At 46.5% G+C, this 15,090-nt stretch overlaps 1 protein-coding gene across 10 annotated transcripts in view; it reads right to left on the bottom strand.

The window, feature by feature from the left end:
- Positions 1–15,090, bottom strand: part of DOCK7 (dedicator of cytokinesis 7) — a 95,988-nt gene that overhangs the window by 5,778 nt on the left and 75,120 nt on the right. For 6 of the 10 annotated variants that reach the window (XM_088169629.1, XM_014870523.2, XM_088169631.1 and 3 more), the window contains 13 exons: positions 14,668–14,820; positions 14,033–14,191; positions 13,672–13,772; positions 12,717–12,909; positions 12,179–12,322; positions 11,300–11,431; positions 10,702–10,716; positions 5,382–5,507; positions 4,471–4,560; positions 3,084–3,320; positions 2,383–2,526; positions 1,494–1,600; positions 387–554 (listed from right to left, as the gene is read on the bottom strand). In XM_088169629.1, the coding sequence (XP_088025755.1) occupies positions 387–554; positions 1,494–1,600; positions 2,383–2,526; positions 3,084–3,320; positions 4,471–4,560; positions 5,382–5,507; positions 10,702–10,716; positions 11,300–11,431; positions 12,179–12,322; positions 12,717–12,909; positions 13,672–13,772; positions 14,033–14,191; positions 14,668–14,820 (1,769 nt within the window). Of the gene's footprint in view, positions 1–386; positions 555–1,493; positions 1,601–2,382; positions 2,527–3,083; positions 3,321–4,470; positions 4,561–5,381; positions 5,517–6,367; positions 9,207–10,701; positions 10,717–11,299; positions 11,432–12,178; positions 12,323–12,716; positions 12,910–13,671; positions 13,773–14,032; positions 14,192–14,667; positions 14,821–15,090 lie in introns of those variants that run through there. The other 4 variants (XM_088169630.1, XM_014870524.2, XM_014870521.2 and 1 more) reach the window with 2 other exon arrangements.

Here is a 15,090-nt window from a genome sequence, read left to right as displayed (position 1 = left end):
ACTGGGATTTTTATGTCCTGTCTCACATAAAGCCCAATCTCCAGCTTCCTGCTCTTCCAGCACGAAGACACCAACAATTTTTCCTCATCCCAGTTTCATTAGGAATGAAGTCCTGCCACGATGAGGGTGGTGTTGCATCCAAAAAAAACGAGATGCAGGATGGAAACAAATACAAAACCCAACTGTCCTAGCTAGGGAACAAAAGGAACATTGCAACCACCACGTACCACAGCTGCTGGGAAGGGAATGAGCTCTCAGGAGGGACAGAAGGGAAAAGGGACGGGCGCGGCCAGGAGAGCCAGGACTGAAAACAAACGGATGGTGCAGGGAAGTTCAGACCCCCCGGTTCCACACCCTGTGCCCCGAGAGGAACCCCAAATATGCACCTGTGGCACGTGACAGGCAGCACTGCCTTGTAGAGCTGTGGGATCTTCCTGTTGATCAGGGGCTGCAGAGCCTCCTTGAGCCGGTGGTAGTTGCGCTCCAGCTCCCGCTGATATTCCTTCTGGTCCGGCCCGATCAGGCTCTTGTTCTTCCTCAGGGCATCCTCACACCTGCAAAACAAGCCCTGTGAGAGCTGGGCATGCACTAACACCCCCCTGCTACAGGTTTGTTAATCCGACACTACAGAAACATCCATTCTGCCCCTCTGGGATCACAGGGAATATCCTTTATCTTGTCTCAAGGCTCAGCGGAACCACCTGGTGTCCAGGGGGCAAGGAGAGGGTGTCACATCTCCAATTTCCAGAGTGACAACTCCTTTTTTATTGTCATTTACTCTCCAGTGACATTTATCCTCTCTGAAGAGAAATGAAAAGCTCATTTCCACAGAGCCACTTCCAATCCCAGAGGATTTAAAGATGGATAGAATCAGGAGAGATTAATAAACAGCAGCCTGGGATGTTCATCAGGAACTCTTCTGCTTGCAAAGATATAATTTAAATAAAAGAGAGGAAAAAAACTGTATCAGTAAATCCATTTATTTCACAGGGGAAAACTAAGCTTCCACTGGATCTATTTGCTCACAGCATTTTAATTTCAATTATTTTGATAGTTTTTTAAAATTTCTTGATGCTGTAGAAGATGCTGGACTGAGCCTGCAGTTTGCATGACTCAAGCAAAGTAGAGCAGCCAGTACATTTATTTAAGGAATTGTGCCAGCATCCCTCCACTCTGGAGAAATTCACTTCAGAAGGAAATTTCATGTCCTGGCCAGTACAGCAGCTCCTCCTGACCCTGCCAGGCTGAGAGTTCTGGCCTGTTGTGATTTCTGGGACACTTTACAACAGAGCTGGGATCAATTCCTTCCTGATAAACTGCAAGGCCCTTGAAGCCACAGAGCAGCAGCACCAACTGGGAAGGGTGAGCAGGTGAGGAATGAGCTACAGGTGGAACCTGGGACACCAGGACAGCCCTGGGTCCCTGCACATGTCCCTGCCTGGGGTGGCAGCAGCCACTGTCCCTGGCAGGTGCCCTGGGGACCCTTTCCATACCTTTTTGTGAAGTCCTTGAAACAGAGGCGGAGTTTGTTGTGGTGCCTGAAGAGCTTTGGATCGTTGGGGATTTCAGACAAGAAAACTTGTGCAACTTCTAATGGTCCCTTTAGGAGAAGAAGGGGTACAGTGAGTCTCTGGGAACTGTCTGTCATATCCAGTCACTGGAGAAAGTTCAGCCACATAGAAAACATCCACAAAACACAACATTTCTTTACACAAAGCATCCTGAAGAACTGCAGCTGGGAAATCTGGTGTAAATCACCAACCTCACTGACAACCGAGTCTCCTTAAAGCCTTGCTTTGTTTTATTTAAAACTCTGCTTTTGGAAAACAGTGTGAGAAACTGCACAGATTCTCCATTTGTTTTCCTTTATAAGGACTCCTGACAAAGTTTGCTCAACTCACAACTGAGGCAAAGTTTAAACAATGCAGATGGAAGCCAGGGAGTGTTTGCCAGCACTGCAAACTCAACCCAGCACTCAGAACTCCAGTAGATTTTTTATTTCCAGCTTGTGCACTGTGCTCTACTCAGGCTCCTTCAGTTTTCCCTCAGTTTTTCTCCACTGCTTTGCTTTTTGGTGAAAATCCACAGCAGGACACAATCCTGCAGAGCCTGGCTAACAAAGGGAAACTTTTAGGGAAGAGGAGTAGGCAGAAACAACTGCAAGTACCAGAAGGAGCAGTAACTGAGGAAGGGATACGTCTTCCCAGCCTCTTTCCACATTTTCAAGGCTCTTACTCAAATACCAAAATCAGTGGGAACAGCTGGCTTAGATCTACTAATAACCTTAAACATATCCCACAGACTGAACAGGGAAAAAACTCCAAGGGAATTGAGAAACAAGGCCCAAGGCTGTGCATTTCCAGCTGGGACAGCGATCCTCACCTGATTCACTGTGGTACCTACTGATCCCTGCAGCACCATCTGCAGCATCTTGGGGTCTGCAGGGTCTTGGTGGGTGGCAAAAGCCAATTCTTGTGTTTTCTTCTGCATGTCCTCGATGGCGACTTCAATGGGAGTCAAAATGATCTAAGTAGGAAGCCAAAACAGGATTTTTGTTATGGCTGAGCCTGGCAAGCAGGCACAGACCTTCAGGAGCACCCAGGTCACAGTGGGGTGGTGCCACACCAACAGGACTGACAGGACTCCAGAAATGCATTGTCTTGGTTCAGTGACATCAAGAAAAGGTTTGATTTTTGGATGTTTCTGGGCATTCCAGAGCTGTCTATATGGCACTCGTGTCCCTTTGGGTCCTGCAGGGCTGCAGCACTGCCAGTCCCTGAGCACTGCTCACAGCATCCCAGTGACCACATCTGACCCTGCCCACCCTTTTAAGTTAACAAACCTCCATTACCACGGAATCATGGAATGGCTGGGTGGGAAGGAACCTTAAAGCTCATCCCATCCCCACAGGCAGGGCACCTTCCCTAGAACAGACTGCTCCAACACCAAGATCCATCCCTAAACCAGTTTGGGTTGAATGGGAACAGGGAGAATTCCCTACGACCTCCTAAGCTCCTAAGTCTGGAGCTAAAGGAGCCTCCAGCCCCCACCAGGCACCATTTCCCAGCCAGCTCCAGCCTCACCTCCTCCTTGTGGATGACGTTGATCCTGGTTTTGATGTAGGGGAAGGCGTGGGAGGTGGTGAGGATGGTCTTGCGCTTGAACTGCTCGTGCAGGTCGCCGTGGGCGCGGCCGTCCAGCGTGAAGGGCGTGCAGTACATGAAGCGCCGCAGGTTGTAGTTCTTGTCGAAGTACGTGATCCTGTCCTTCATCTCATACGTGTCAAAGTAGGGCTCCACGTAGGTGATCTGGATGTAGGCCTGCAGGGGCAGCAGGGAATGTGCTCCTCAGCTGCACTGTGCCAGCTGGATCTGTGTCCTCCCAGCATCAGCACTGCACCAACCAGGGTTGGGTTTTGCCTTTGAAAATCCCGCTCACACTGGAGGGACCGAGGTGGTCCCAGCTGGATCTGTGTCCTCCCAATGCCACCACTGCACCAACCACGTTGGGTTTTGCCTTTAAAAATCCCAGTCACGCTGGAGGGACTGAGGTGCTGCCACCAGTTTGTGGGCTGGGTAAAGCTCACAGCTTGCTGTCCTTCCCTTCTCATGCCTTTCACTTCATGGAATCATGGAATGATTTGGGTGGTGGGACCTTAAGAGTCCATCCAGTCCACCCCTACCACAGGCAGGGACAACTTCCCCTAAACCAGGCTGCTCTTGGTGTATAAACTCATTTTTCCTTCTATTTTTATATATATATATATATAAAGAGTATGTTTATCAAATTCAGATTTTGTTTATATCTGCTTTTTAATGCATATTTAGGTATTTATGGAGAGAGAATAAATGTGTTTAATCACACACCACCTCTTCCAGGGGGCTTTGTTCACCACAGAGAGGGAAAATATTAAGGACAGGGGATATATTAAGGAATAAGAGAAATATTAAGGACTTCTAGGGATCCAGAGGCAGCCACAGCTTCTCTGGGCAGTCTGTGACAGGGCCTCACCACCTCACAAAGAATTTCTCCCCAATATCCAATCTAAATCCTTCCCTGCAGGTCCTGCCCTGTCCTGAGCCACAGCCCTGTTTCCCAGGCCTGCTCCTGCTCTTTGTGCTACATTTAAAGGACATGGCACAAAGGTGATAAAATGCTGCAGCTGCACAGAAGCCAGGGAATGAATGGCACAGCCTTTCTTTCCTTGCACCCAGCAGAGCAAGGCCAGCACAGCCTCTGTCCTTTCACCTCCTCCCTTCCCACCCACCACTATCAGGGCAGAGATGGGAGTGACCAATTCTGCATCCCTTGCTGGAATTATTTTCCCAAACTCTCCTCCCAGGCAGCCACAAGATGCTCAGTATGTGGATTTTCTTGCCCACGTGGTGAAATTCAGGGAAGAATTTGTCCCACTGCATTTTCACCCATTCAGGACCTGTTCTACTTCTGCAGCTGCACTTGTGCCCTTACCTTGTTGGGATCAAGTTTACATTTGTCCACAGGGTTTGAGTCCTTGATCACCTCCAGCACATCTTCCCCAAACCGTTCTCCATAAAACCCCTACAACCAAGGAGAAAGGAACTGAGAGCAAACATCAAATGCAGCCCTGATGGGGGCTGGGGGGCAAAGGCACATTCAGGGAAAGTGAAGCTCCACATGCCTTTGGCAGAATGTGATCTGCTGAACCCAGGAGAATTCCAACAGTCACATTCCAGGGGCAATGGGAAAAACAAGCCCTGGAAAGCAGGAGAGCCTTCCAACAGTGCCTGGTTCTGAACGAGGCATTTGGGTTTGTTTTGTTTGATTGTGGCTGTGTGCAACTCAAACGGGTCAGTTCGGGATCCACTGGTGTTGGAAATGACAGAATGTTTAAATTTTCGTTAATGATTTTAATTAACATTTAAATTAACTGTTTTAATCATAACTTATATATATTAATTATAAATACTGTGTTATTCTTAGATTACTCTTAGCCAGCATTTAGCAACGCTGTCATAACCTACTTTTGTGGGAGCACAGCCTGGGAAAATTAATGAAGCTTTAAGTTTTGATAAACCAACTCTGCTGTGCTTCAATGAACAAAGCCTGGGAGAGAGATGGACTGTTGAGATTGGACATCTGGAATGCAGAATTTATGGACCACAAGGACTTTTTGGAGAAACCAGAAGATAGAGAAGAGGGTAACAAAGATTCAATCTAGGCCTTGGAAAGACCCTAATGGAGGAAAAAGATAATGGGAACATCATAAATTCTCAGGGAGAGCCTCTCCTTGATCAGGGAATTCCTCTCCTCCTGCAGGGGACACCCAAACTGCTTTTCTAGGGGCTGTTCCTGTGAAACAACTGAGGAAAGCACTTAAACGTCCAGTGAAACCCTCTCACCTCCAGCCGATGGGAGATTTCAGCCAACTTGGTTATTGCAGGCTCCTTGTAAACAAACTCTTGCTCATCCAGGTCTCCAAACTTAGTTCCATAAAAACCAACTCGGAAGTAGGTGCCAAACATCCTCTTTCCATCCTAGGGATGGAGAAACAAGAGGTTATTTCAGGGTGGAGACACACACACCCCCAAGCACGGCTGCAGGCAGGCTCCTGAATTTATGCAAAATGAAAAGAAATTTAAAAACAAGGGAAAAAATTAGAAAGAAAGAAAAGAAAGGAAAAAAAACCACACCTGGAACTCAGCATGGATGCATTTAGCAGCAAACACCACAATGGAATTAAAAACTAACATGGAATTCTATGGATCAGTTAGGACCATTAGCCCAACCCTGCAATGACTTCTCCCAACCCAGGAGGAGCCTGGAGGTGCCATCATGGAATTATGGAATGGTTTGGGTTGGGAGGGACCTTAAAGCCCATCCAGTGCCACCCCTGCCATGGCAGGGACACCTCCCACTGTCCCAGGTGGCTCCAAGCCCCATCCAACCTGGCCTTGGACAAGGGATCCAGGGGCAGCCACAGCTTCTCTGGGAACTTGAGACTCACCACTCTCACAGGGAAGAATTCATTCCCAATATCCCATTTGAACCCATTCTCTTTCAGTTAAAGAAGCATCAGATGTCTCTGAGAGGCAGCCAAAGGCAAATCCCTTTGTTGGGATCATTATTTGAGGTTCTCCAAAGTCTGTGCAGAGACCCTGCAGGGGTCAGACACCCCTGGAATCACCCAGCATCGATTGCCCCCAAATCCACCCTCCAGGAATTGCAGGGTTGGGCCCCAGTCAATGTCCAGTTCACTCACACACACACACACAAGTGCTTTTGAACCAGCATTCCAGCTGGGAGGTGTTACACTCTCTAGGAACTGTCTAGGAGAGAGGGCCAAAGTCACTCCTGGTGAAAGCAGATGCAATCCTGTGCCATGTACCTGCTTCCAGGGGAGCCAGTGGTGAATTTGGCCCCAAAACGCAACAAAAGTAGAGAAACAAGAAAGATTTTTTGCTGGAAAGGCAACGGAGAAAATCTGATTAAGAGAGAAAGAGAGAGAGAGAGAAGAAAAATGCTTTAAAAATTAAACACACCTTGCTTTTGTTAAAGAACTCACGCTGCATGCACAAACCAGGGATGCCTTTCAGCAAGAAACTCCAAAATGTTCACCTTTACTCTCATGACAAAGTGTGATGCAGTTTAGGACACTCAGTGTCCCTGAGCTGGGTTAGATTTTGGCTTCAAACAGCCCTTACAGGTGTCCTGGCTGCCAGGTTTTATTTTAGTACTTTGCTATGGCAAAACTGATCTCTTGTGGTGCTGGTGAACACGATCTATGGAAGGCAAAGAGGATAAATAAGCCACACTAAAATAAAAAAAAAAACCCTTCAGGCAAACTCCAGACTGCAAAAAACACTGGCATGGCCACTGCCTTCTCCTGGCTGGAGGAAACTCTGGAGCATCCCCCTGGAGGTGCCTGAGGGCCAAAAATTTCCACTTCAGTGTTGAGTTCTGTCCTCCTGAAGACACCTGGGGTAAGTAGCAGCCCTCATCCCAAAAAAGCAACACTTGGCTGTGCCCAGGTTCCCTGGACCCTGCTCTAGAGCCTGTCCCTCTGGGAATCCTCCTGCAGAGAAGGGCACTGCTCCAGCCCCACTGCCAGGGCTTCCATCACACACAGGATCCCAGCAGCACTCCCAGGGTGGGAGCTCCAGCTGCAGAGCTGTTGCTGTTTCACTGGATGTTGCCATTTCCCTGGACTCCCTGTCTTTGTCCAGTGCCCAGCCCTCTGCATCAGGATTGAGCTGCTGGACCAGTTTTCCCTCACCACTATCTTTTCAAAGCCAGAGTTTTGGGTAACGTTATCCACACTAAAATCCCTCAGCATTTCCAGCTTCCATCTCACTGTCACAGACAGAAGGCTCTGACTCCAGGGCTCCTTTCTCCAAGCCCTTCCCAAGGCAGTGTCTAGTGGAAGGTGGGGTTGGAACCTGATGCTCTTTAAGGTCCTTTCCAACCCAAAGCATTCCACGATTCCCTGTCTGCCAGGGGGAACTGTCACATGGATCAGCTCCTCAGAGCCAGCACAAGGCTTGGCCATGCTCCACGGGGAAGTCTGGGGGATCCTGCCCCTACCCTGGCACAGGGTGGTTGAGGACACTAATTTGATTTCTAATTAATGAGCTTTTCCTTTCCTTCTTGGCCAGGGGTTTCCAGGTGTGAAGCATTTGCAGAACCATCCCTACAAGAAGAGTTTCTGCCACGGGCACCTGCCCAGGCAGCTCCGTTACAGGCAGGGTAAAAATAATAAGGGAGGAAGGGATTTGCTGTCTGTTGATCAGCATAAATCACTGAGGAGTTCTGCTGCCATTTACTAAATGCAGCAAATAAGAGTTCTGGGGCATTGGGGAGCCCCAGGAGTGGCAGAGCTCCAGGGAAACCTGGTGAGATTCCCTGTCCCTGTGTGAGGTCAGCTCCCAGCTCATTCCCACCCACACCAGCTGTTCTGGCTTTCCCTGGTAAATCCAGATGTTGAGTCTTAGTTGAAAGGATCCCAGAGCCAGCAGTGAGGAGCACTGTCAGCCTCTGATGTGACTCATGCTGGGAATCTGTGCCTGGGAGCAAGGGAATGGGAGCAAATCCCTTTGGGGAAAACACTTCCAGACGACTCCAGGCCTCCCAGGGATATTCAGGAGCTGCCACTTCCCTGGGATCAGCTCCATGCCTGGCATTAGGGACAGGGGATGGCTCTGTACTGGGATCCCTGAAACTCAGCCAACACCAAACCACTTCCCAGCCACAGCAGGGAAAACTGAACAAATAACTTAATGCTCTGTGGTCTTGTTTCTGGCAAGAGCTAAAAATGCAGATATGAGGGAGGAATTATTAAAAGCATTGTATCTCCTATTATTTTATCAAAAAAATAATAGGATTTGGGGAGGAGAAGAGAATGAAGGTGAACACTGAATAGCCATCACACAACTGGCAGAGCAGGTAACAGCCACCATGACTTATGAAGGTTCATGATTTGTTATTATGCATGGTAAATACCTTTCCAAATTGCTGGGAATAAAGTTTTGGGGTTATCTTTTGCACGCACACAAAAAGCTTTGCCAACAAGATTTGAGGCAGGAAAAAAAGATAAATCAGACGCAAGAGGGATCATCTGCTTCCTTCACCAAGACAGCAGCAGCTGCCTGAAGGTGCAGGAACAGAAGCAACTTCAAAATGCAGAATCCAACCCATCTTTACCAAACTCAGCACTGTTATTTTCCTGCTCAATTTTAACCCGAGGTACTTTGCAGTGTTGCCAACTACTACAAGTTTTCCAATATTGATTTTTTGGGAAAGAGTCAGCTCCTGGAGCTCTGTTATCCACTGGCAAGCTCCTCCTGCACAGCTTAAAAAGAGGTTTTGAATTCTCGTGGTGCAGCATGAAAAGATGATTTTTTTTTTAACTTTCCCAACTGGAAAGCAAACCAACTAGAATGAATTCAACATTTATTCCATGAATGAACACACAAAGCCCATCAGTTGGTGTGTTTAAGGAGAGCTCAGGAATGCTCTGGTGCCAGACTCAGGACACTGCAATGCTTGTAGTTGGCAGCACCACATTCCTTGTGCCATGAGGGGGGTGCTGCTGTTGGCATAGCTCTTTGCTAAAATGAAATTGGGGGTTCCATAGTGTCAAACAAACAAACAAAAAAAAAATAAAAAAGGGGGGGAGGTGGGGGAAAAAAAGGGGCAGAGAAAGGGAAAAAAATTTCCACAAGTAGGAACTTACCACAACAGACAATAGTAAGAGTGGGGAGGAGGGTCAGCAACCAGGGCGATAGAGGAGAAAACAGAAAGTATTTAATTAGGGAAATTCCATCAAACAAACAAGCAGCAAATTGGCAGCAAATAAATTTTAAAATTAAAAAAAAAAACAAAACAAAACAAAACAAAAAGGGGCGAGCATCCATTAAAATATTTAAAATAAGGGCGGGGAGGAAAGGGCAAAACATGCAACAAACCTGAAAGCTACAAAGCACAAAGGTCAGAAAAAGTGTGGCAATGAAGGAGCACGATGACAGACGAGAGCTGAACCCACGGTGTCTTTTACCATGCAGTAAAACATGACCAAGTGGTGTTAGAATCATAACCAATGGCAGGAGTCTCTCCAGGGGTCGATTTAGGGGCAGAATAATAAAATAGATGCTCACAGGCCTTGTTAGCTTGAACACATTGACATCATTTGCACACCTAGCACAGGTTCTCTGCTGGGCTGTGTCTGCCTGGACCTTCCATGGGGACAAGGGGATGACTTCCAGGGCCAGCCCTGAAGTGTCAGGGTTTATTTTAAACTGCTCCATTTCCTTTTTTTTTGCTAGGCTGGAATTGAAACTGCCATTCAGACATCACCAGCCCAAATTATGTCCCACAACACCAAAGGGGTTTTTTTGTCTTAGCCTCAGATCAGTAAATGTGTGGTGGAAACCTGGAGGGAGGTGGCCCAAAATGAGCTGCCTGATCCATAGAAAAGCAAAAATAAACTGGAAAGATGACGCCTATACAAATATCATCATATTCACAGAGCTTTTTAGTGCTTTCTGAGACTCCTCCATGCTCATGCACCCACTGTGCCAACTGGACTAGGGCTGGAGTCAAAGTGGCCCTGAAGATTAATCAATTGCTTTGTCCATTTTTAACCCAAAAGCGTGGTTCTCATGGTGTGTGTTGCAGAACTGTGAGCAGACAGCCTCCTCAAAAACCCAGGCAGCAAAACTGGCCCCAGTTAACACAGCTGAACCCTTCTACTGCCAGATAAATGCCTAAATAAATTGACTGAGAACAGAAGGAAGCAGTTTCTCCTCTGAAATCAAAGGTGCACCTGCAGCAAACCAGGTTTGTGTTTGGTACCTCTGAGCATTGGTGCTTAAATCGACCCCTGTGGGTGGGGTGAAAATATGGTATGGAGGGATGATTTTCTGTGTCAATGCTGATGGAAAGAAATATAAACAAATTATAAAAACAAACTAGTGATGATACAGTGGCTCATTCACCAAAGAACCTCATTAGTGGAACACATCAGCATCCATGCACTACCTACAGCTGCTTATGAAGAAATTCCTACTACAACCACGGTTTATTGGGATTTCTTTGGTTAATGAATTGTTTTAAACAGCAGACAGCAACAGAAATACCCACAACTAGCACATGTGGGCAAGCGTTGGCGTGAGTCATCTGGAAACTCAATTAGTGTTCTTTGCTAACTAAGATGGAGTTACCTACCTCCCAGCCAGTACTCTGTGTGATAAAAAGTAAAAAGGGCATGTCACAGACACCAAAAAAATAAGAGTTTCAAAGGCCAAAACATGACCAGCAATAAGCCTGCAATGGTCTCAATGGTTCTAAGTCATCATGCAGCCAAAGCAGCCTCCTCTGGCCCAGCACAGCCAGGCTCTCACCAGCCCTTAAGCTGGTGGCTTTTGCACCATCCAAGTTTGGAAAGGTTCCTTCAATTCTTTAACCACCACATGAACAAACAAATAAACCCCCCAGCATTTCTGGATGTTACCTACCAGGCTAAAGGCAAGGTACAGTGGGTTTCCCCAGCATGCAAAACACAGTTTAAAAAGAACATCTGAAAGGATAAACTGGAATTTTTAACACCTGCATAGTTGTGAAGTTACAACAAATCTTGGTACATGATGTTCTCTCGTGTTAAATTCCAGAGGAAAAAAAACTGTTAATGATCCTTGTATTTACTGTGGATCATCATTTGACAATTCTTCTGGAATCTAAGAACAATGGTTTCTCATTTTCCTTGCACTGAGCATTTGAAGTTTCTTCACAATTTCACCCTGCAGCTGAAAATTCAAACCATTACCTGGTGAACAATCTTGCTGAATGCTTCCTGCAGTTTACCATGAATTGCAGACAACTTCTTGGCATCTCTGTTGGCTTCATGAATAGGAATAAGGACTTTGTAAACCTCATTAACTGCTTCATACATGCCAGCCTACAAAAATAAGGCCCATCAGATTGCTCCATCAATTCAACAGCCTGCATTACACACACAACATTTAGGTGATAAAACTGCAAAATGAAAAGGTGGCTGAGACAGCACTGCAGGATAATCACATCTTTTCTTAAAATGTACCCAGAAATAAATGGAATAAAATCCTCAGTTACCCCTGAAATCAAGAGGCTGGTGCATTACACCTTGCTGTCAGTAATTAGGATCATTAACATAACCAATCCTAGGATATCCTGGATGGACACAGGCACAAGAGCAAAACAGGATCCTAACCAAATGTAGGGGAATTAAATATGGAAAAGCTTAAGTGCACACTTCAACTTTTTCTGTTAAGCACATCTTCAGCCCATGTGACTTCTACATCACACCAGGAGAGGTGGATCTTGGAAGATCCTCAGGATCTCTCTCAGGGTCCAGCCCATCATGGGCTGTCACTGCATTGAGTGGCTCAGCAGGAACTCCAGGTTTTCACCCTGAATTTATTGCTGCTTGTGCTTAAGCCCACTGAATGACACTTTATGTTATGTAGTGGGAATTAATTCACTTGTTTTCCTTGGTTGACTCCAGAGGGCAAACCAGGCTGTCTTAAACAATTAAAACTCCAATTGTTCTGTGCAAATTAAGCATTTACAATAGAATTATACATTCAAGAGAAAACATTCTCCTTCCTACTGCCCAGAAGTGTGAGGTTGCTGGAGAAGGGAGGTAAAGAAATGAAAAGTCTTCTACCATGGAGAAAGATGCTGCAGCCTGTTCCAGCAATCCCACCAGACCAGCTTCTGTAAAATACTTCCCAGAACAGATTCCTTCTTCATCTGGAGACACAACATCATCTGAAACTGCTGACTCCTCCAAAACATTGGAAGATATGTTCTGGGGAGATGTAAAAGATAAAAATACATTTACTCAATTTAAACAACACTCAACACTTTCAATAGTTTGAAAGGCAGCTGATTTGCAAATTCAAATCCTGGAATTTCTATAGAGGTGGCTTTCTATTTTTGTAGAGTATATATATAAAATATAGCTTTCTGTTTTTGTATATATGTAAAACATTTCCATTTTTGTAGTGTATATATAAAATATATCTATTTTTGTAGAGCATGTGTATAAAATACACATTTCCAATCTCACAGAGCAGCACTTCATTCATGCAACAAACAGTGAATACGGTTTGAGGATGTAGGCACAGAACTCCCAGCACATGGAAACACTTTGTACCTCAGCAGCAAAGCCCAAAAAACCCCTTGGGGAGGATAATGCCCACCTGAAATGTGACACAGCCCACAGGGAGGTATTTCCTGTCCTCCAGCATGCTCAGGTACTCGGCCACCAGGGCTGCAGAGTGCACCAGGCACTGGGCAGACTCAGCATGGTTGCTCCTCTCGGAATGTTTCCCTGCCATGTTCTGCAGCCACGTCAGCCTCAGGTCAGGGGAGTTCTGGTAGCCCTTGGCAATCCTAAAGGGACAGAAAACCTCTGTGATTCCATGTCCTTTCCTCTGAACCAGCACAGCCCTTCAGACTTTTTCACATTGTATTTACTCACTTCTGCTCAAACACCAACACCCCTCAGTGCTGTCTGGAAATTCCTGGGACAAGAAGCTGTTGAGATGGGAAGCCACCCTGAACTACAGATTTTGGAGCCAGTTGTGGTGGGTGAGCAGTGGGTGATGCTGAAGCTCTTGACCAAAGCCATGTTTCACCTGAGACTGGTGGCAATCCAAAGGTGTGGGACAATCAGAGCACACTTGCCTGGCTCCCTACAACAAAACCTCTGCTGACCACTGTGAAGCCTTCGGGGCCATTTGTGCAGACAGCACCATGAAATTTGGCACTTGAGAGCTTAACCTGGCTCTGGAATATCTTTTACATATGGACACCATTGTATGTAGCACCAAAAAGCCTTTTGGGCAAGCAGGTGCTGGAAGATTCCCAAGTTCTCCCTGAAGCAAGCAGGGAGAGTTCTCTGCCCAGGTGGAAGATGAGACTTCCAGGGATGGCTGGGGAGTGAAAACTACTTTTATCCAAGACAAGCTGCCTAAATGCCAAACAAAACCTCTCAGCACCACATTCAAACACAATAGACAGGCACATACTGGTCTGTGAGTAGTGAGACCCAAAACTGCTCCAAAATCAAGTTCTGTAAGTGCCCAAATGTGCAGCATCTGAGCCCAAATCCACGTGGAGCACTGGCATCTCTCCCTACAGCCCCAACTCTACCTGTACATCAGGTCAATCAGCATTTCTGGATCTTCCTGGTGCTCCTTCATTTTAACTGTGTCCGACAGGATCATATGGAGGTTGAATACTAAATCCTGGACCTGTGAAAAATAAGTTGTTGTAAAGAATTGGCAATGGGAATTGAGCTACACATTGTTATGTGAGGAACACGATCATTCTGAATCTTTGTGTGTTTGAATCTTCTCAGCATTAATCAAAGACCTGAGTTTTATGTGATTAGATGATTAAAAAAACCAAACCCCAAACCCTTTTCAGGGAATGCATGCAAATTCCAGTTTTAGATGCAGGTTCAGGCATAGACTGTGAGTGAATTACTTGTCTTGTGGTTTATGTCTTTTACCTGGTCAGGAAATGTTGTCTCCCTGAGTTCCAGATCTTCTTCAGCATATGTCAGAATAGTCTTGAGGGAACGCCGCAGAAATTCTTCATTGAAGTTCTGGGATGTCCCCACCAGGGATGAGAGGGACATGGTCACCTGCATCTTCACTCTGGCAAAGTTCTGCAACAGAGATGTTGTTATGGTATTTCAGCAGCCTGGAGACAGTGCAAAACCAGTACTTTGGTCATGGCACCCTTCTCCTGACCTGATAGAGAAAAGAAAACTGAAGTTTTGCAAGAATGGCTGTCTCATAGCAGTGATTAGAATAAACCTGGTGCTGCCAAACTTCATAATCTGATGATTATTTAGTTCCAGATAAAGGTTCTCCTGCAAAAATATTAGTGTTTGTTTCCACATGGTCTCCTCTCACACACCCTGAACAGGATGATGGTCTCATGAAACACCCTTGATCCCAGTTGTCTTTGGTTAGGTCAAGCCTAAAAACTGGAATCCCATTCTCTTTGCTGTTGTCAATCCCCTCACAGTCCCAGGGCCCAGAGCCAGGGTGTCCCCCAGGTCTGTAGGGGACTGAACCCAAAGCCAGCAGCCCCCAACCCCATTATCTGCAGTAACAAGTGAAGAGCAGCAGCACTCACGTTGCCAATCTCGAAGTTCTGCCTCATGAGGAGGTAGAGGGAGGCACTGGCGTGGGACCTGATGGTGCTGATGCTGCTGCTGCAGTGCCTCAGGAGCCTCAGGCACAGGTCTGCACATTGCTCTGTCTCCTCCTCAAACAGCAGCTCAGGGAACTGGGAAACAGCAGGGGAGGAAATCAGTGCTTGGACAGGCAGGAAGGAGCACTTGGATAAACAGGCAGCAGTGAATGAGAGGGAGCCCAATCCCTCTGCTGTGAGGGGAATGATGCTCACTTGAATCACTTTAAGTAAGGCAAAACTGGCAGCACTGGAAGGCAGCTCATTTTACCTTCTCCTCCAACTTGCTCCTACATCTACACCCTCACACTGATTTACATCACTCCCAAAAACTCAGGCTTAAAACTTCGAGCTTCTCCCAGCACA

This window comes from Sturnus vulgaris, chromosome 9 (genome assembly GCF_052056855.1).
Source record: "Sturnus vulgaris isolate bStuVul1 chromosome 9, bStuVul1.hap1, whole genome shotgun sequence".
NCBI classification, from domain to species: domain Eukaryota; kingdom Metazoa; phylum Chordata; class Aves; order Passeriformes; family Sturnidae; genus Sturnus; species Sturnus vulgaris.
This window is presented reverse-complemented; position numbering and strand designations above follow the sequence as displayed.